Here is a 23,470-nt window from a genome sequence, read left to right as displayed (position 1 = left end):
GGGGGCACGTATTGCATGGAGCACTGGGTGTGGTGCAAAAACAATGAATACTGTTACCCTGAAAAGAAATTAAAAAAAAAAAAAAAAAAAAGAAGAAATGTATAGGAAAATAGTATTTACAGATTTTAGTCAGTTACCTTACTGAAATATTATGTTTTTTTCTGAATTTTGTAATATTTTTCAGAATTTAAAATTTTGTATTTTTTTATCTTCTTATTCTAAATAAATATTCTTTCTCACCTGTTTTGGAAAAAAAATCAAATCAAATCAAATAAAGGTTAAAAAAAAAAAAGATCTGGTATAGATATACAGTGGAGCATTAGTCAGCCAAAGAAAAAGAATGAAATCTTGCCCTTTGCAATGATATGGATGGAATCACAGTTTATTATACTAAGCAAAATTAAGTCAGTTTGAGAAAGACCAATACCTTATGATAGAACAGCGGAACAGAGGGGCAAGGAAAAAAAAAAGGGAGACAAGCAAACCATAAACCATAAAACAGACTCTTAACTATAGAGAACAAATTGAGGGTTGACTGGGGGAGGTAGGCAGAGGGATAGGTTAAATGGGTAATGGGTATAAGGAGGGCACTTGTTACGAGCACTGGGTGTTATATGTAAGTGATGAATCACTAAATTCTATTCCTGAAACTAGTATTATACTGTACATTAGTGGACTCTACTACTATTTATTTAGAGGGTAATCAGTCACAAGCTCTTTAATCTTACTTTATGTGTAGATCTTAAAAAAATGTATTTAAATATTTTACATACCATGAAGTCCAACTTTAAAATATACAAATCAATGATTTTTAAAATACTTAAGAGTTGTGCAACCACTGCTACAATCTAATTTTAGAGTTTCTATCATCCCAAAAGAAATCTTGCTCCCATAAGCAATCACTCCAGATTTCCATTCTCTACTCCCCTAACTCCCTTCAACTCCAAGGAAATACTAATCTTTCTCTACTGATTTGTCTTTTCCGGCTATTTCACATAAACGAAATCATACGTTGTGACTGACTCCTCTCACTGAGATAATGTTTTTGAGGTTCATTCATGCAGTAGCATGTATCAGTGCTTCATTCCTTTTAATTGTCAAACAATATGGCATTTAATGGATATTCCGCATTTTGTTTTCATTCTTTAGTTGATGGACATTTGGGTGGTTTCCACATTTTGGCAATTATAAATAATGCTCCTATGAATATGCATATACTTGTATTTGAGTATCTCCCTTCCATTCTTTTGGGTATACCCATGAGTGGGTTTGCTGGGTTATACAGAAAGTCTATGTTTAACTCTTTGAGGAACTACCACACACTTTTCAAAAGCAGTTGCACCATTTTACATTCTCTCCATCAATGTATGAAGGTTCCAATTTCTCCACATCCTCACCAATACTTGTTATTGTCTGACTTTTTTACTGTATTTATTCTGTGTTAATAAAGCTTTAACCTACATTATACACAGAAAATTTCAATATTTACACAAAAAGTGTGTAGAAAAGATCTATGAAGCATTTCTGAGGACTATTCAGAGCATCACAGGATCTCAGTGAAAAAGAAATTAATTCAATTCTACTATGCTAAATGCTGAAGGATAAGGTCTAGTTCCTATGCTTAAATGAGGAGTCACATATTTACACATATCAGCTGTACTAGCTGATAGAAACAGTATAATACAATAAAGGGAAAGAAGGATAGGAAAGCCCCTCTACATTTAGATAAAGAGAAATATAGTACATGCATGAGAGGGACATAAAACCCTTTGCAAAAAACCAAAATACTCAAGTTGTTTTAGTCTGTGAACAACAATGATTTTAAGTAGCAAACTATAAAGCCAGAGTTGGTCTGTTTCTTGCAAAAGTAAACAACATCTAAGTTACTAAATGCATTCACATTCTTTTCGTAGGTTAAGCCCCTATTCCAAGAAGTGATACTGGAATTTAACAATTCAAACATCTGCATCAAGAATGACTAACTTAAGTTCTTCAAAACTCTAATGTTTGATATATACCAAAATGTCTGGAACCCTTGTGAATGAAAACAGAAATCTCTAACAAATCTGTTATAATCACTTAAAAAAAAAAGATTTTATTTATTTATTTGAGAGGAGAGAGAAAGATTTGAGAGACAGATCATGAGCGGAGGAAGAGGGATGGGGCAGAGGAAGAGAGAGAAGCAGACTCCCCACTGAGCAGGAAGCCCTATGTGGGGCTCCATCCTAGGACCTTGGGACCATGACCAAGCTGAAGGCAGCTGCCCAACTGACTGAGCCACCCAAATGCTCCAGATAATCACTTTTGAATAAAACAGATTTATATATATTATATCATACCTGAAACGAGCACATCAAAGTTTCATCCACACTCATCATTCCACCAGCATTATCAAACTCGCCACAGTAATTTGGGGCTGAAAATAGGGTTACCAATTGTCGTTTAGCAAAAAATTCATATCCGTCTTCTACCACCTGTGAAAGGAAAGGTCAAAGAAAAAACTCACTTATTTATAACTAATTCTCAACTGTCTATATTATTTATTGAGATTAGTGCAACAAAGACCTAAAAATAAACACTATTTTGTTTTGGGAGCTTGATTTTTAAACTTGTCTTAGAATACTAAAATTGGCATGCCTTTTCTATAATGGCAAGGATTTAGCTTAAATGAAATAATACATTTGTGATAACTAAAATGTTTAAAAACTATACCATTTCTAAGGCTCTCCATATGCTAATAAGTACAATATCTACCAGGACTTTGGATACCAAGTACTTCTTAGATAATGGCATTATATCACAACTATGGAATCCTTAACTCTTTAATGATTTAACATGATTTCTAGAATCTGTTACCAACTTATGAATGATTTAAACAACTTATGTTTCTCAGCTCTACAAATCTGAAAGTAGACACAATGACACATAAACATTTTATATTTATTTATGGTAGGCAAGAATAATTTTTGAAGTCTTTTAGGCATCCTTTGATTAAGCAAAATTATCTTATAATACTTGCTAATGAGAAAGCACCTCTAAAATAATTTACATTTATTATTTATTTAAAGATTTTATTTATGAGAAAGGGGAGAAGGGGAGGAGGGAGAGAGAGAGAGAGATTAAGCGCCCATGCACAAAGGGGAAGGAGCAAAGCGAGAGGGACAAGCAGACTCTGCACAGAGCTTGATGTGGGGCTTGATCTCAGGAACTTGAGATCATGCCCTGGCTGAAACCAAGAGACACTTAACCAACTGAGCCACCCAGGCTCCCCACAAATAATTAAAAATTTAAAATAATTCCTACCTTAGTATCAGATAAATGCTCCTACTGTAATTATATCATGGTAGAAATTAGGTATTAACCTTTTCTGTTAAGATCTTGGTCACCTTATCTACTCTAGATCAGCCATACACAGTGTTTGGCATTTAGTATATCCTTTTAGATCTTAGTCTGCTTTTTCACTTATTCATCACACATTTACCAAACGAACAGGTTTATTGTAAAAGGATGTATTTGTAGGTTGTGGTGTTTCCCAGCATTAAGTCTCTTAATTTTAGAGATAATATGTTTGACAATAGCAGAATACGATTTTGGAAGAGTCTAGAAAAAGACTGTCCAAACCAACGGAGTTCAATAACTTGACTTTAAAAAAAAAAAACCATTGTCCATTTCTGTAAAGATGAGTGAATGGAAATTTATAGTTGAAAAATCTGATTATCAGTGGGTATCTTCTTAGGAAACTTAGCAGCTCTGCACTGTTCCCTAGTAGTAGGTTTTATTAGTCCGTTAAATCATAAATACAATATTTACCAAAAGGAAACTGCCAAAAGCAAAGGATTTGGGGATGGACTTCATTTCAACAGAACTAGGAAATTCTACTAGGAAAAAGGCATGTGACACACAACATGCACAGAAAATGAAAAGCCAGTCATCTTTGTTTACCCACAGGATCACATAAAGAAGTAGTCAGGTAAAGCATCCCCCAAAAGGGAAGAATTATGGAATGGCATATACCTAATAAACTCTGCTTTAACAGGCAAAGAAAAAACAAGGAATCTTTAAAAGTATTATACTTAGGGGCACCTGGGTGGCTCAGTGGGTTAAGCCGCTGCCTTCGGCTCAGGTCATGATCTCAGGGTCCTGGGATCGAGTCCCGCATCGGGCTCTCTGCTCGGCAGGGAGCCTGCTTCCCTCTCTCTCTCTCTCTCTCTGCCTGCTTCTCTGCCTACTTGTGATCTCTGTCAAATAAATAAATAAAATCTTAAAAAAAAAAGTATTATACTTAAAATTTCAAATACTTTCAGTACTTTCAAAAGTAGCATGAAAAAGTTTATAAAAATACCTGTCGGTGAATGTATTTCATAAAAATTATATTTCAGAGGGCATGAAGACTTGATATATTAAATCATTAAAGTAAGCTTTGTTAATTCATTTATTCAACTAAGTTTACAAGGCAATGGATTTTTAAAAGTCAAAAAGTTACAATTTCCTCCCTAAAGAATATATGTACAACATAGCAATGGGGGTAGACATTAAAAAAAAACCCAAAAAACCCACAAGTAAACCTAAACTGTATATATAAGGTAGAATTCAATAAACTCTCATTTACATACCAATTCAAAAATTACTAGGATTCTGTTATATTTGTTTCATTCATCCCCCTTTTCTTTCTGCTGATGTGGTTTTTTTTGCTGTTGTTGTTTGTTTTTTTAAAATAATCTCAACACCAAATGTGGGGCTCGAACGCAACAGGCTGAGATCAAGAGCCACATGCTCTACTGACTGAGCCAGTCAGGTGTCCTTCTGCTGATATGTTTTAAAGCAAATCCTAGACATGTCATCTTACCTCTATATACTTGAGCATGCATTTCTGAAAAAAGGACATTCTTCTTACACAATAATGCTATTTTCACAAAGCTAAAACGACGACTCCTTCATATCCAAGACCCAGTCTATAACTGAATTTCCCCAACTGTCTCAAAAGTGTCCTTTAATACTACTGTCACTGGATTCTTATCTAAAATACATAAGACATGATATTAAAATGGGATCAAATGTTTCTAAGCTTCAGACAAACACCAAAAAAATCTGTCAGCATTGCAACTCACTGCAAAAATGTATTTAGTTTGAAACATTTCCTCCCCAAGGGTGAAAAATGGTTAACAAATCATTAGACTGCTAATTATGAGATCAAGGTATAGGCTTCACCTCTCTTACTACTTTCCTTATATAATTAGCTTTCTTGGATCTCAGTTTCCTCAAAAATAAAAAAAGCAGATTTGTGCGAAGTTAGTATTAAAATAATCAAGTTTTATGTATATATTTATTTAGTTCGTTTTTATTTTTATTTATTTGACAGAGAGAGAGAAAGTGAGAAAGGGAACACAGCAGGGGGAGTGGGAGAGGGAGAAGCAAGTTTCCTGCCAAGCAGAAAGCCCGATGCACAACTCGATCCCAGGACCCTGGGATCATGACCCAAGCTGAAGGCAGATGCTTAATAATTGAGCCACCCAGGCCCCCCAAAAGTTTTATATATCATACCTGATGAGCTCGACAAATCAAGTCTAAATCATGACGATTCAGAAATTTACTGACTACATCAGCTCCAAAAGTGAAGGAAACACCACGATCATTTTCTCCCCAGCCTTGCACATCCTTATCTGGGTCAGACCACAGCAAATCACAGAGCAAACCTTTAAAGAATAAAAACATGGCAATGAAAAAACAAAGTTTATAAAATAAAGTGTATCTGTATTACATTTCTTCTATCACATTTCTTCTTGTGTCCTTTTACCCTTTAATAAATAGTAACAATCACTTGCTCCCTAATATCCCAGCCTACCAAATTTAGCCATGCTTTGCTAGCCCAACCATATTAAATGTAATTTTGCCTGGCTGAAAACAGCACTTTCCAACTCTTTCCACATATAGGAAATGTGTTTATGGCACACTCTAAGTATACAATGTATGGAAAAGGCTGTTCATTTTTGTACATAGTTTCTCCATGTGGATAAGCAACTGACCCAGCAGCATTTCCTGAACTGAGGCTATTTACACTATTTCTGGGTGCCAACCTACTCAATTAATCTATTTTACTTATTCTTTTTTTTAATCTGTTTTATTTATTCTTAAGCCAATAAGATAAGAAAGCTTTTAAACACATCTTTCTATTTGGTAGGGGTTGTATCTCCACTTAGTATTCTTCTTCAGGATTGTCTTGGTTACTTTCAATCCTTTGTTCTTTCACATACATACTTCCGAATCACTTTGTGTAATTCTGTGAACCCAACTAAGATTTCACTGGAACTGTATTTGACCTAATGATTGAAAGAAGAAACATTTTTTGTAAAGGTCTGGAGGACTTAAATGAAATACAGATGAACAAAATCAGAACAGATCGCTGGCTTTAGTTCTGAGCATTTAAGAAAAGAGGTCAGAGCTAAAAATATTTATCTGAGTATCTTCGTCATACTCACTATTGTGTTAGTCTTAGGAGGGACTCAGACTACCTTGGGGATGACAAGTGAGAAGACTAAGAAATGAACTCTAAGAAAGCAAACATTTAATATGCAGGCAGAGGAAGGAGAAAGGGGAATGAGAAAAAAATACTGGGAAGGAATAATCAAAACAAAAGGAAGAGATTAGAACAATAGAAATCTCCTGAAAGGGGTAAGAATTATCCAATAGTAGGAAATGGTTAAGATTCAAGAACAACGAATAAGTGGAACAGGACAAAGACCAAAAAATGTGCCATTTACAATTTTATCAGCAGACCTTAATGAAAGCAGTTTGCTGACGGATGAGAAGAAAATGGTTAAAAGTCAAACTATAGTAAGATGAAGAGGGGGAGATATTGAGATGATGATATTAAGTACTTTTGTAAGAGCTACAGTGCTAAGGGAAGGAGAAATCAGTGCTAAGGGATGATCTGTTTGTAAAATAAGCCAGTTTCAAGATTTTTTTTTTTTTTTTGGTAATTCATGAACTTCATAATACAGGTTCTATCAGGAAAGAACTTCTTTTTGGGTCATGATATAGTTTGTCTTAATAGAGGAATTACTAAAATACCTTGTAGAATTGGTGGCAATGTACTCTTAATTTCTATTACTATTTTCTAAGCTCCTGGTATGATGCCTGACAAGTCCACCAGCATACAAAACCCACAGGGATGGTCTAAATTTACAAGCTCTTTCTGATTTTTAAAGAATCACAAACTGATTCTTTAAAACACACACACACACACAACCCAACACACCACCAGTACTCTATAATGATATTTTTTCCAGTTTGTTTCTACAGGGGAAGCAATGAACAAGAGGCCAAGATATTAATCTTTAATTTTAAGGTGACAATAAAACTAGAATGCAGTTGCTTTCCAAATTACTTGGGAAATATGACAGTCTGGATGTATATAAAATCAAACAATGATAACAACAATGTGGCATTTTTCAACCTTAACAGAACCAAGACAAGAATCTCAGAGTCAAGGTTCAACATTTTATAATTCAGTTCTGAAAGAACAAGCATCATATAATCATTTGGCTGTTTTTAAAAATGTATTAATTTATAAATTAAACTTCTGAAGATTACCGAGAATACCAAGAGTTAAAATGTCCATTTTCAGCATTTCAAAAACTTGTTTCACCCTTGAAAGTGACTTATGTATGAATTATACTAACAAAATCTGAAGATGTAATGACTTTAAATATGTATTTATATTGTACCTTATTTAAAAAACAAATTTTAAATAAATGGCTATTATTTATTTTTTTAAAAGATTTTATTTATTTGATATAGAGAAATCACAAGTAGGCAGAGAGACGGGGGAGTGGGGAGCAGGCTCCCTGCTGAGAAAAGAGCCCAATGCAGGGCGGGGCTCGATCCCAGAACCCTAAGATCATGACCTGAGCCAGAGGCAGAGGCCTAAACCCTCTGAGCCACCCAGGCGTCCCTATTTATTTTATTTTTAAATTCCATGATCATTAACTTACAATGTTGTATTAGTTTCAAGTGTACAATATAGTGATAAAACGTGCCCTATTATTATTTAAATACTAGTTTCTATTAGGTTTAATCAAATGTAGTCTATAATTATAATCAAAATCTGATAAAATGCATGTTTTCCCTTTTGTACTCAACACAAATTGTTACTTACACAAATTAGTCATGAGGCAACTTACTACAATATGAAATGCCAGTGGCTTATTGACAAGAGGATCTATACATCTGTTTATAATGGTTGATGTTTAATCATAAGTAGCATTTTGAGTGATATTATCAGGCTTTCACTACACTGAGCAAAACAATGCAGTCATACTTGAAATCAAATAGCCAAATGCATGTTCTTAACAGTTCAATTTAAAGGTTTAGCCATGTTTTGCTTAGGTATTCTACTCATGAATATTTTTTAATAACTACTTTTTTATAGATTCTGGATCATATGAGTAGAAAATGGAAAGAAAAAAAAGAGTAGGAAATGTACTGAGTAACAATCTAGTTCAGCCTTATTTACCTTTTTTTACCAGTACTTATGAGTAATCAAATCCCCTTTATAAAACTACCAATAAGCAATCCTCTTATCATGTGCTACAAGACTTTTGGTTTTTCATTTACATGATCTTAATATACAAAGAATTTCTAGACCCTATGGCATTCTAGACCCTAAGGCAAAAGAACTTCTAGACCCTATGACACCCTCATTTTGAAGATGTTCAAGTTTGTTGAGAATTGATGAATATAATACATAATGGTTGAGTCTGATTACACAAATAACAATGGGATAATTAATACATTAATGTAATTTATTTAAAAAAAAGTCTGGTAGAAACTGAAAGGACAGTTTTGCTTATGTTAATGCCTTTTTTTTTTTTTTTTTTTTTAATTAGGCTCCATGCTCAGAGTAGACCCTATTCGTGGCCTGAACTCAGAATGCTGAGATCAAGAGTTGGCTGCTTAACTGACAGGGCCACCCAGGTGCCCCTGTTAATGGTTGTAATAGTAAGACAGTGTGATATAATAAAAATGCATTTGGTCTTTGTTCCCATTCTGGTGCAGAGCTCCTAAAACCTCTGGAATTTCCTGAGTGACAGGGATATCTTTTGTTATTTATAAGGAGCCCCTTTCCACCACACTGAATTTATGCTAATGAAATGATTCAGGAGCCCCTAAAGCCGTTCAGGATGGGGCCAGTCAACAGAAAGACCAAACACATGATTAGAGGGTTGGAATTTTCAGCTGCCCCCTCCCTCTGGAGAGGAGGCTGGAAATTGAGTTCTATGAAAACTCTTGAGCAACTACACTTGGGAAGCTTCCAGTTGTTGAGCATACTGATGCCTAAGAGTGTGGAAGCTCTTCACCAACCAATAACCCCTCACCATACCTTGCCCTATGAATCTCTTCCACTTGGCAGGTCCTGAGTCGTATCCCTTTATGATAAGCTGATGAATATAAGTAAAGCATCTGCGGAGGTAGTTGTGGGAATCCCAGAATTTTGGCTGGGCAGTAGTGTGGGTCTCCAGAGAACCCCACTTGGGGCTGACAACCTAAGTGGGGGCAGTCTTGTGGAATGGAGCCCTTACCCTGTGGAATCCTGGGTAACTCCAGGAGTTAGTGTCAGAACTGAATAAACTGTCAGACACTCACTTAAGAGTTGAAGAATGAGGTGTGTTGTGGAAAAACCACATACATTCAGTGTCAGAAAATGGCACAAAGGAAAGTATTGATATTTTCAGCAAAAGATGAATGAAAAGCAGAACAATCTTACTGCATTCAACTCATAAGTTTTCATAGCATTTTATGATATGAATGCCACGTTTAGTACACATCTTAGTATGTACACTAGCACTTAACTATGAATAATTACCATTTAAAAGCTAAAAGAAAAGTTAGGCAACTGTGCCCAGAATTTATTTATAAAATTACATTAGCCCCATCTATTAATCAATACAGAGACTTATCCTCAACTGGAACTTATTTGCTTTTGTTCTGACTTGCTTCACTTACCTAAGAGTTAATGAATGTCCGAAGAGTTAATTTTCATTATTCTTTCACAAATTTTTCATAAAACTCACCAAGTATCTCTACAGCTTTCTGAACTCTACAAATTTGAAATACAAAAGATGCAAAAAATAACAGAAAACTGCTAGATAATTTTTTAAAAGGCAACTGTATTTTCAGCTAGGAAAGAAAGATTATTTGATTTAAAAATTTATTAAATTCTAAAAAATCCTTTAAAACATTTTTTAAAATTTATTCTTTTTAAGTAGGCTCCACACTGAACTTGGGATCTGAATTCATGACCCTGAGATCAAGAGTTGCATGCTCTAACAACGGAGCCAGACAGGTGTCCTACTTTTGACTAATTTTTAACAAGTCTTTGAAGGATATAACCAATGCTGATATGAATGAGGCCAATGACAGGAAGGTAAGGAGAATCAATAAGATCTTTTGTGATATTAAGTCTAGCAGAACCATACTACGGTTACATATGAAATTTAAAAGTACTGCACCTTGGGAAATAATTAGTGGGAAGTAAAATATGTTACTGCAAGTAATCTCTAATTAGCTTATTGATGATTTAAAAAGCTCTTACTATTTATTATATAAACCAATCCTACTTACACTAAATATAGAATAAAGTACAAATATTTGTTATGTAAACATTTTACATAAAACAACTAATTAAAGTTCTCTGTATACACTCAACCTGTATCAGGGACATCAGTGGGTCTCATAATTCTCCGAATCTGCTCCATAGATTGCAGGTCTGGTGATAGTCCTATAAATAAAAGATGAGTCATACTATTGACATCTAAGCAATTTTCACTCAAATAAAAAAGCATTTAAAGTAGATTCACTATATAAAATTAAATATACTTAAGGTGTTGTTTTTTTTTTAACGTTATCCCACTTTATATAATTGAACATTATGATTAGGATCCACTTTTCCTTACCAGGGTAATGAAATTCCCTTTCATTTCAAAAGATTTCTCAAGGAAAGAAATCTTACCACTCTTCTTTCTTTCCAACCATTCCCTGACCTCCCACAGGCACATATCCAATTTCAATACTTTTTACCACTTCTATCACTTCTTACCACCCAATATTAAACATGTTTTCTTCCAAGTTTAAATGCCTTATTCTATCCCATAAGACCTTCCTACATCCCACTCCAACATGCTCATTATCTTCATAAAAGCATCAAAAGGATAAGCAAGAAAAAGCACATGAAAACACTCTGCAATCTTTAGAGTAGTACATAAATGTAAGCTAGTATTTCCTTTATAAATCCAAGTGCCATTACATACTTCTACATTTCTATTTTTAGCTATACCAGTGTGCAAGAGCTACAATTTCCTAAGTGATTAGTATCTACTATAAAATGTTTCAATTAATAGAGTGATTTATGTTCTAGCAGAGAATAAATCATTTTTTTTACCTCAGGCCCAGACAAGTACCATCTACCTTTTTCAACATTTCCCCACTTAATTCTTCCTGCATATTGACAAAAAACTAATTTTCTTACAGTATTTTTTTTAAAAGATTTTATTTATTTATTTGACAGACAGAGATCACAAGTAGGCAGAGAGGAAGGCAGAGCTGGTGGGGAGAAGCAGGCTCCCCACGGAGCAGAGAGTCTGATGTAGGGCTTGATCCCAGGGCCCTGAGATGAAGCTGAAGGCAGAGGCTTTAACCCACTGAGCCACCCAGGTGCCCCCTTACAGTATTTTCATTAAATTATTTCCCTATACAAAAACCCAATATGGTAATTAAACCATTCAACAAACTCCTGTGCTCAGTATTCAAATCTCTATAATCTGATACATTATCATTCATCAACATGTACTTGACGTTCTAGATGGGCCAGTCCTCACAAATTCCTTGAACTAGACAACATAATAAAGACTGTCTCAAGTTCTCTTCACCTCTCCAAAGTCTACTTACCTTCTAAAACCCACACTTCCATAAACGTCTGCCCAACAATTCTCTCCCTTTCCAGACTTCTTAAAAATTACTCACTACAAATACTTTGACATAATTAAATCCCTTTCATCATACAGTATCTGTTTTGAAATACACTTTATCTTTCTCTTAAAGATTTATTTTATTTCAGAGAGAGCGAGAGAGCTTGTGTGCATGGGGGGAGAGGAGGAAGAGGGAGAAAAGCAGATTCCCTTCTGACTGTGAAGCCCCACATAGTGCTTTATCCCATGACCCTAAAATCACAACCCAAGCCAAAACCAAGAGTCAGACACTCAACTGAGCCATCCAGGTGCCCCTGAAATATACTTTTCCTTACTCTTCTGGAAATAGACGTTTTGTCAACAGGTTTTTAATTTCTCAAGACAGCCAGATCAAACACAATCTGTATCTTTTTATGGCACCTAGCCAATTGCTAGACACATAATGTTAGTTTCTCAAATGACCTTTCATATATGCTTATTTAATAAGTCACACAAAGTAACTTATTATTCTGGGGCACCTGTGTCGCTTGGTCAGTTAAGCAACTGCCTTCAACTCAGGTCATGATTCCAGGGTCTTGGGATCCAGCCCTGCATTGGGCTCCCTGCAGGGGCCTGCTTCTCTCTCTCTGCCCCACCCCACTGCCCGTGCTCTCTCTTCCTCTCTCGGTCTACCTCAAATAAAATCTTAAAAAGAAATAACTTATTCTATCAAAAAACTGTATTAAAGATGAAAGTCGACACATTACATAAAGCTCAGAACTCTTGGCATATTGGGAATAGTAAACCCAATTACATTTGGATTCTGATGAAAGGTATTTAAAATAGGCAGGAAAATCATCACGATCCTCTTATTTTTACTGATAGTAGAGGTATCCTTCTGTCAAAACTGAGGCAAAGGGAAAACTTTTTTTCAAAGAAAACTACAGTTATCCTCCTCACATGTGAAATTCTTAGAGACAAATACTGAACTAAATTTTCATTTTCATTATGTATAAATAGTCATAAATCTCTGGTTACTAAAAGATTTTAGCCATGTTTAGAACAGTTCTAATGATTTGAGTTTCCACACCTGCACTGCTTTGTTTTCCCACAATATGCATCTTAGTTACTATAGGTCTTTTCTTTTCTTTTTTTTTTAAAGATTTTATTTATTTATTTATTTGACAGACAGAGATCATAAGCAGGCAGAGAGGCAGGCAGAGAGAGAGGAGGAAGCAGGCTCCCTGCTGAGCAGAGAGCCCGATGCGGGGCTCGATCCAGGACCCTGAGATCATGACCTGAGCCGAAGGCAGCGGCTTAACCCACTGAGCCACCCAGGCGCCCCACTATAGGTCTTTTCTAAACAATGTTAGGACAGTAAGAAAAATCCATAAAGCAAGTTTATGGATTAGTTTACCTCCATGACAACAGAAGATCTTCTCATCCACAATGGCAGCTATAGGCAGACAATTAAAACAATCGGTGAATGTCTTCCACAATTTAATATTAAACCTTCGTTTGCCTGTGAAAAGAATAAGCAAATAGAATAAATAAATCTATTTTCATGTTATCTCATAGCTATAGGATTATGAATAATTTCAATTTTATTCTTTATACAGTACTTTGTTTTTTCTGTAACAAGTACTTCTTATACACTTTTAAAAACTAACTTTCAGCACCTTCCTGTAAAGTTAAAAAAAGCCTGCAAGATTGTGCTACGTATTTTATGGAACAAATATATCAAACCCTTTTGTCTTTTAAGATCACTATAATAAAGCAATTTTGAAACAGTCTAATAGACTACTAGTTTTTCTTTTCCATTCAATATGCACATTCGTTAAATACCTACCCAAATAAGCAGAAGTGAGAGGGTGCCTCTAGAGACTGTCCATTTTGACTCTAATGCACTGAGTAACACAGCATAAATTTATTGCCAAGAAAGGACAATTTCCAAGTGCCTGATTGGTATCCACTTCTGAGTGAATTACAATTTGGCACTCTTACAGAAAGTATAAATAGAGACACACAAAGGCTATAATTTTCCTGTAGTCTAGTATAAAGAGCTACAAAAAAAGACAATCTCAAGTGTATGTTCACCTTTTTAGAGTTACTTGATTTTCCTGAACTGGACAGTAAGTTGCAGCAACTAACCCAGGGGACAGAGGAAACACATAAGCACTAATTTCCTAAGTTTTTATGCCATAACTTGCCACTCAATGAAAAAGTACAACTAAATGATTAGTATCTACTATAAAATGTTTCAATTAATAGAGTGATTTATGTTCTAGCAGAGAATAAATCATTTTTTACCTCAGGCCCAGACAAGTACCATCTACCTTTTTCAACATTTCCCCACTTAATTCTTCCTGCATATTGACAAAAAACCAATTTTCTTACAGTATTTTTTTAAAAGATTTTATTTATTTATTTGACAGAGATCACAAGTAGGCAAAGAGGCAGTGTTTAAACTCAAAAGCAGTGCTCAAAAGCAGTGTTTAAAAGCCATTCTCAATTTCATTTGATGTCATTTCTATCCTTGAGGATATTCAAGTACATACTTTATCCTTAAGAATGCACCTCTACTCCTGATACAGCTTTAGAAAAGTGGTTATAGTCAAATGTACTATAATTCACTTCCTCTCTACTGGTCTGATTTTAACAGTTGAAACCATACATTACACTTTAGAAATAAAGATGCAATGCAAAATGAAATGTGGCATCAGTCCTATTAGAACACAGCTCCAGGAGAACAGAGATCATCTGTCCTGTGCACTGCACTACATTCTTAGTGTTTAAAGTAGTGCCTGGTATATAACACTTCCTCAAACATCAGTTAAATCAATGATTATATAAACCAAGGATAGGAGTTTGAATAGGACTCTACCATATTTAAGGTTGGAAAAAAGCAAAAATAGGTACTGATGGAGAATTCAGCACCAAAAAACAATAAATTTGAAAATCACTTAATTGGTTCTAAATTATAATTAACCAAACATATACTCTTTCCCATGGTCTAACAAAAGCAAAAGGCCAAATTCAAATGTAGTAATTTAGTAATAACATTTGGGAAAAACTACTACAAAACACAAATCAGTGATTTCTTACTGATGAAAAAGAGTACAGTAAGATACACCAGAGTAGTTAGTATCCTTATCTCTAGGTTTATAGGCATAGATTAAAATTTCAATACTAAACTTCAACTTTTAAATAATTTCATACAACTTTTCAATATTTCTTATGGCACAGGGCCAATGAGAATTTCCATCATATCATTAAGAATGCTGAGAACTAAAATCTTAATGGACACTAGAAAAGTAGAGGTTATTATCTATAGTGCCCTCTGTTTCACGTGGATATTATACTCTGTAAACTAATTACACGTGGGTCTTTCAGTTGTGTAAGCTGCAGTCAACCTGAAATAACACGACCAAGGAGAGCCCAAGGAACCAGTTAAATTAGTAACATGTTTCCCAGTTTCAAGGCCCTCTTCCATGAAAGACTCTTCTTGGTCCAATGCTTGATAAATTTTATTTTTTAAAAAACCTGAATCAAAGGAATTTTTTGAACTGGAAAATTCTATTAGGGAATATTAAGGAATTTTCCCATTAATAAAAAATAAATTTTTATTTTTACTTACATTCATCATAGAACCCATAAATGCGATTGATGCTAGCACACTCATGGTTTCCTCTTAACAGAAAGAAGTTCTCTGGATATTTGATTTTATAAGCCAATAGCAAACAAATGGTTTCCAAAGACTGCTTTCCTCTGTCCACATAATCTCCTAAGAAAAGATAGTTGGCTTCTGGTGGGAAACCTCCATATTCAAATAATCGCAGTAAATCTGTATACTGTCCATGAATATCTCCTGAAAATAGAAAAAGCCAATTTTAGAACACTTGGTTACTGTGGGAAGCAACTACAAACGATTCCCAATGTTTACACCCTTGTGTAATCATCTCCCCTTGAATGTGGGCTGGAGCTGGTGACTTGCTTCTAACGAACAGGATATAGCAAAAGAGGGGAGGGCTGTCACTTCTGAGATTGGGTTATAAAAGATCATGACTTCATTCTGCTTGTACTCTTCTGTCTTCTCTCATTCCTGATGCAGAAGTCCGCTGCCCTACGGAGAACACATGGCAAAGAACTGAAGGAGGCCTCTGGCCAACAGCTCATCAGGAACCAAGTTCTCACAATCCACTGGCCCTTAAGTAATGGAATCCTTTCACTGAGCCTTGAGATGAATGCAGTTCCAGATGACACCTAGATCACAGCCTCGTGAGAGACCCAGAACTAGAGGAGACAGCTAAACTGTGCCTGAATTCCTGACACACTGAAACTGTGAGGTGATAAATTCATGTAATTTTAAGGCATAAAATTGTGGAGTAACCTGTTATACAACAGATAACTAATACAGTTACCCTTATTAGCTGGTAGTTTAATAAAAGTTACTTTGTTATACCAAAAAGTGACACAAGTAGCCAGAATTCAGAAATATTTAGTATGACTAACTTCTATTACCCTCAAATTTTTCGTATCAAAGCATCTGAAAGAGTACCTTAGAATTTGAATCATTTTAAGATGTTATAAATAACTACATTTGCTTCATTTAGAGTCACAGAAAAGACTGATCATTTCCAGAAAAAAAAAATTTTTTTTTTAAAGATTTTATTTTTAAGTAATCTCTATACCCAACATGGGACTTGAACTCACAGCCTTAAGATCAAGAGTTGCCTACTCTATTAGCTAATAAGCCAGCCAGGCTCCCGTCCACAAAATTTCACGCTACTTCTTTCTTAAAAGTGATACACTAAGTTAATTCATGTATTTAACAACTTTTCCTTAGCTAATTTCTTTTATTAGTTAGGTATTATACCAAGGAGCACCAAGCACATTACTTAAACACAGAAGAAAGCAAAAAAAAGTATTTAAAGAGCACATCAAACACCTGCAGTTTACAAGGTATGAATGTTGATCACTAAGAAACATGCAGGACAATGAAAATTTTTACATATAGAAATAATTTTTGATTGAGAAAAAGATGACAATTAAGTCCATAAAAGCTACTTCATAAACACTAACAGCCACTACAAGTTATCAAATCAAAAGCCAGTATGATACATTACTTACCCCACTTTCCATCATTATGTGAACTACAGAAAAATACTTTCTATACAACAGTTTTTTTTTTTTTTTAAGATTTGTTTATTTATTTATTTGACACAGAGAGAGAGAGATCACAAGTAGGCAGAGAGGCAGGTGGGGAGGGGGGCAGGCTCCCCACTGAGCAGAGAGCCCAATGTGGGGCTTGATCCCAGGACCCTAAGACCATGACCTGAGCCTAAGGCAGAGGCTTAACCCTCTGAGCCACCCAGGCGCCCCATATACAACAGTTTTTCTGGCTATAACAATGCGATCACTCAACCCAAGGTTATGAGTTTTTGTTTTTGGACAGAAGCCACTGTAAGACTTAAAAGTACAAATATAAACTGTAATATCATCTTCAAAATAAAATCATAACAAAGGTAGAACATCATAGATACTGCCATACTGACCCCTAAAACTCTGTCCTTGTGTTTTTTTTTACTGGTATATCAGAATGCCTATTTTTCTACACCTCTGACAACACTGGATTATCAGTTTTTGACATTTTTTAAAAAATCTGACTACAGTTTGGGATTTGTTTTTAAATTGCATTTCACTAATTACTAGTGAGGCTGAGGATCTTACGTTTATTGGCCATTTGAATTTCTTCTAAAATCTGTCTTTAAAAAAAAATCTATTGTATTGTCTTTCCTGTTTCTAAGAAACAATCTTTCACAGCAATCTTTGTAACATCATTTTATGAGTTTTAATTTTTATATTTTATGTAATCAAACCTATCCATTTCTCTTAAACATAAATTTTGGAATGTTCTCTCTAGATTACCTTCAATGTAAATTCGGGAGGAAAAACTGATATTCAAATAGACTGTCTCCAGCTCTACCTATTTACATACCACAAATTTTCAGCGGTGCTTCCAACTCCAAAAGAATAGGCTGGCTGAGAAAGATTTCCCGAGACTTGATACATAAGCCCCGAACTTCTGCTTCAGTCATCTGCACAATCTTTCCTGGACGACATCCTCGTACTGTTAAACAATAAGTAAAATGGTCAGTTTTTAAGAATTTATCTACAAAATAATAATCCTTAAAAAAAGTCATGCCCATAAAGATCAAGAAGGTCACACAGGCAGCAAACTACCAGATACCCTATGGTGTCCTATGGTTAACAGTAAGACTATCCAGTGATCTTTGGCTTCCATCTCTATTATTGCTGGTTCCTGATTATGTTCCTCAAGGCTGCTGCCACAGAAACGCAGTAGTCCTCTTTGTTCTCCAGGGGCCAACCTCTCACAGCCTAAGAGATCCAAAGGGTTGCAGGGACAGCACCTTTGAGGACAGCATACTCTCCCAGCAAAGTCTTACATTTAGGAAAAGCCCAAAATCCCATCATTAAAAACCAGTGATTATGAAGAAAGGGAAATTAAACAAAAAGTAGCCGTCGGCAGGTGATTTCGTTTTTTCACACACTTCCTTGGAATATTAGAAGCAGGCCTAAGAACTAACCATCCCCCCCCCTCCATTTTCCAATCAAAACAAAACAAAATTTAAATGGTACCAGACAGTTATTAAATTTTAATGATTATGTTTACAGTAGGGCATTATATTAAAAAACTCTAAAAGCTATTTAGATGGAGAAAAGCTACTTTTCAAATGAATGAGCAATAAAATCCATGAACTAATAAGTAACTTCTGGAATGGAGTGGGGAGGAATGGTACATGAGGAGTTCCTTATTTGCCCTACTGAACTGAACTTGTAATCATTGCCTCTCATCATTATCTTTTCCACTGGCTCTCTCTAAATAGACTCCTAGCTCCCATTTAATCTTAACTGAAAAAGGCATTTAAAAAAAGGAAGCAGAGACTGTATCTCTATGTCCCTACCACTTCCCACTTCCAATTATGTCCACACATTTCTTGTTAAAAATTGCTGATTCTTTTGTAAGGCTGAGAGGTTTAAAAAAAAAAAAAAAAAAAGACCCCCACAAGCAAAAGCCATCCATGTAGCTATTCCATTCATACAGTAGTGTCTAAGTAACAGAAGGGACAGAGACATTGCTGAAATGTGCTTTAGCAAATATGACAGTTAACAAGATCATCCCTGAAATTCAAACATGACCAGCAGAACTGCTTTTATTATGGGAACTTTAGCATAGCTTCTGTATTAGTACTAGCTCTCAAACATCAATTATCTACTTCCCAGGGATATCTGGATTTTTCTAAGACCAAAATGGGCACCTTACTTTGTACTTTCCATTAAGTATCTACAATACTAGCTTAGATTCAATTCTCTGTAAAATTCTTAACCTTGGCATTACGTTTTAAAAGCATGGGAAATGATGGTTACAAAATATAGCCCTATCATCAGTGCATCAAGTACCTATCTACTTTTTGGCATACTAAATAAATAGTATTTTTCTCAAAGGACTAAAAATCTCTCGTTGATTTCAGATGACAAATATTTACCTAAAAATAATTATTTAAAGGTAAGAGCAATGGACAAGACAAAGAAAATACTTTTGGCTCCTTTTAGAAAAATTTCTACAATTTCTGTTATGATTCTGTAGTAATAAAAACACTTTAGGTTACCAACATTTAGTTGTAAACTTGATGACAATCATTATTAAAACCAGTGTGGGTCACTTTGATGTGACAATTTAAAGTGTCTAAATTATAATGGTGAATACTTTATCTCATATTTGTTTTATTTTCTCTGTAAATTATGTATTTAATTTTGATCTCCCGAGTAAGTAATTTACACTAAGGTGTACTTTGACTAACATTTTTACAGAGCTAAAAATGGTTCAACTTATAAGTCATTCTAATCCATAGAAACTAAAAATTTACCCAAACAAAAACATGCCCCCATGAAATTTCACTGATTTTGAAATGCATGTTTTTCCCTAATTAAAGATCTATCAAGTTAGGAGATGCTTTGCAATCAGTAATTTCTTACAATTTTAATTGGCAGTCACTTTAAGCCTTTCAGTAGCATATAAAACTAATAATGCCTTTCATAATCAAATCACTTCTAAGAGTGGATGAAATGCAGTTAGGGAATCTAAGCATTTTTTCTAAAGGTTAGGCATTTGACAAATGGCCAGATTTTAGTTCTAAATTAGCTAAATTTTGGGAAAAGATGGCAGCCAGCTAATGGCAATCCCAGCTGTCAGTTCAAAAGTCCTACTCCCTTATGTACTCCCGCCAGTTAAGTACACCCAAATTTCCAAAAGCATTTCAAATTTCTCCCAGTCATCTGAAAAAAAGTAGTAAATCAAGGCAGTCTGTTACAAAGCAGAACTAGATCACTACCACAATATCCATGAGACATTCAAGAATTTGGGTATATGAGCTCAGATGCAAGTATCTAGCTGGATTATGAAGATACTAAAAATCTGCACAATTCATTAGGTACAAAGCAATTTCACATCAATCATCTCATTTAATCCCTTTGATATCCCAAGAATTAGAAAGGGAAGTCATTATCTATTCTATACATGAGAGAGTTAAAAACCTTGTACAAGATGAGGGAGCCCAAGTTTTATTAAGAGTACAGACAGTAAAAAGCAGCAGAAAAAAATTCAGAACCAGTCTTCTAACTCAAAACTCTTTCTCCTCTACTACCACAAAAAAATTTTTAGTCAATAGTTTACAAGAGAAAAATTTCAGCAGGTAATAATTACAAGCCAGGTAAAAACACAATTATAGGGCGCCTGGGTGGCTCAGTGGGTTAAGCCGCTGCCTTCGGCTCAGGTCATGATCTCAGGGTCCTGGGATCGAGGCCCGAATCGGGCTCTCTGCTCAACAGGGAGCCTGCTTCCCTTTCTCTCTCTCTCTCTCTGCCGCCTCTCTGTCTACTTGTGATCTCTCTCTGTCAAATAAATAAATAAAATCTTTAAAAAAAAACCACAATTATAGCATACTGTTTAGAAAATACTTTGAAGTATCACACATATACAGTACAGTACACTAACATTATGGGCATTTACTCAATAAATTTTAACTATGTCTACACTTAAGTAGCCATCATCCAAGACACCTGTGTGGCTTAGTCAGTTAAGCATCTGCCTTCAGGTCAGGTCATAATCCCAAGGTCCTGGAATTGAGTCCCGCATCAGGCTCCTTGCTTGGCAGGGAGCCTGCTTCTCCCTCTGCCTGCTGCTCCCCCTGCTTGTGCCCTCCCTCTCTGACAAATAAGTAAACAAAACCTTTAAAAAACATATTAAAAAATAAAACGTAACCACTATCCACAGGCAAGATACAGAATACTTCCAGCAGCCCTGAAGGCTCCCTTATACCCTTAACCATACAATAATAATGCCCAAGGTTAGTATTTTTACCTTGTCAGTATGATTAATCTGACCCATTTTTGAATTCTGGATAAACAGAAATATACAGAGTATATACAGTATATACTCTTTTGCTCATTGAAATCTACCCATTTACTGTGTTCAGCAGCCACCTAAAGTATTGCATTGTATCAAATACCACACTGTATTTATCAATTCTACTGGGTCACTTCTATTTTGGTGCTATTACAAATGCTCATGAATATTTGCATATATTTCTCTGGGGTATAAATAAAATATAGGAGAACTGCTGAGTCATAGGGAAGGGTCAGCTTAATTAAGAAGTTGATATAGCCAGCTTCCTAAAGTAGTTATACCAATTTACAACCCACCAACAATGTTGCTCTACATCTTTACCAACACTGGGTGGTATTAGTCTTAAATTTTAGCTGTTTTATTGGGTGTATGGTGGTATTCAATGAGACTTCAATTTGCTTTATCCTGGTAACTAATGTTGAATATCTTTTTATGTGCTTAATAGATCATTTAGAAATCCTTTTTTGTGAAGTTCATTTGGACCGTCTCTTAAAAAACTGATCTGTAGAAATTCCATGTCCCAAATGAATCTTTTGTTGGAGCCATGTATTAAAAGTATTTTTTCCCAGTTTATATATTGCCTTTTCTCTCCCTCATGCTTTCTTTTGATGAAGTTCCTTAAAGATTAATTTATTTATTTGAGTGGGGGAGTGACCATGGAAGGGGGAGGTGGGGAGGGATAGCGGAAGGGAAAGAGATTCTCCAGCAGACTCCCTGATGGGCTCTATCTCATGACCCTGATATCTTGACCTGAGCCGAAATCCAGAGTCAGACGCTTAACCCACTGAGCGACCCAAGTACCCCAATAAGTTCCTTATTTTAATACATTTAAATCCATCTTAGTTAATTTTAATCAATCTTTTTTGGTCACTGTGTTTTACATCTTGTTCAAGAAATTTTTGCCTCCTTTAAAGATATCTTCTTATGTTTCCTTCTAGATTCTTTAATGTTTTCTCACCTATCTTATTTGATAATCCTTGTGTCTGGTTTGAGGTAAACATCAAGTTTCATTTTTATCCACACAGATATCCAACTGATTTAGCATCTTTTATTGTAAAAACCACCTTTTCTCCACAGAACTGCAGGGGTAGTGTTGTAGAAAAATCAGGTGACCATATACACGAATGGGTCTATTTCTGGAAACTCCATACAGTCCCATTATCCTGTTTATTTTTACATCAGTACAACACTGTCTTAATTATTGTAGCTTTTTATAAAGTCTTGGTATCTGGTAATAAAAGCATTCCAACTCTGCTAAGATTGCCTTTGCTAATCTAGGTCCTTTTGTATTTTCAAGTATGTTTTTAAATTGGCTCTTCTGGGGCACCTGGGTGGCTCAGTGGGTTAAGCCTCTGCCTTCGGCTCAGGTCATGATCCCAGAGTCCTGGGATCGAGCCCTGCATCGGGCTCTCTGCTCAGCAGGGAGCCTGCTTCCCCTCCTCTCTCTCTGCCTACTTGTGATCTCTGTCAAATAAATAAACAAAATCTTAAAAAAAAAACCAAAACCGCCTTTATAAATAGATAAATACCCTGGGGATAAAAATATATGTTTATATAAATAAATAAATAAATAAGCAGGCTTTTCTATTTCCCCACACCCCAACTTGTGGGGGTTTTAATTGGGAATAAGTACAGTTCAGAGAGAATTATCTTAACAATTTTGAGTCTTCCAATCCATAAACATGATATCTCTTTTATTTAGGTTGTCATTTGTTTCTCTCAGCAATGTTTTGTACTGTTTATGTAGTAGTCTTGCACATTTTCATTAAACTGAGTTGAGGGGGCACTGCTGTGTAAACATGGTTTCTTATTTCATTTTCTAATTGTTTGATATTAGTATCAATTTCACTGATTTTTGAATACTGACTTTGTTTCCTATTCTAACAGTCTGAAGATCTCTGGATTTGCCAAGTAAACAATCATATCATCTGTGAAGGCAGTTTTACTTCTTTTCCAATTTTTGTATCTTTTATTTTTCTTCACTGAATTGGCTAGGACCTCCATGACAATGTTGAAAAAACTGTGCTAATAGTCTTCTTTG

General features: G+C 35.2%; 1 protein-coding gene across 2 annotated transcripts in view; it reads right to left on the bottom strand.

Annotated features, from left to right (window-relative positions):
* Positions 1–23,470, bottom strand: part of PPP1CB (protein phosphatase 1 catalytic subunit beta) — a 43,952-nt gene that overhangs the window by 4,085 nt on the left and 16,397 nt on the right. For both annotated transcript variants that reach the window (XM_047746095.1, XM_047746096.1), the window contains exons 3-8: positions 17,941–18,072; positions 15,580–15,810; positions 13,360–13,464; positions 10,706–10,777; positions 5,542–5,693; positions 2,340–2,474 (exon numbers count right to left, since the gene is read on the bottom strand). In XM_047746095.1, the coding sequence (XP_047602051.1) occupies positions 2,340–2,474; positions 5,542–5,693; positions 10,706–10,777; positions 13,360–13,464; positions 15,580–15,810; positions 17,941–18,072 (827 nt within the window). The remainder of the gene's footprint in view (positions 1–2,339; positions 2,475–5,541; positions 5,694–10,705; positions 10,778–13,359; positions 13,465–15,579; positions 15,811–17,940; positions 18,073–23,470) is intronic.

The sequence above is a fragment of the Lutra lutra genome, chromosome 9 (assembly GCF_902655055.1).
Source record: "Lutra lutra chromosome 9, mLutLut1.2, whole genome shotgun sequence".
Lineage (NCBI taxonomy): Eukaryota > Metazoa > Chordata > Mammalia > Carnivora > Mustelidae > Lutra > Lutra lutra.
The sequence above is the reverse complement of the archived record's forward strand: the minus strand, read 5'-3'. Positions and strand labels throughout refer to the sequence as shown.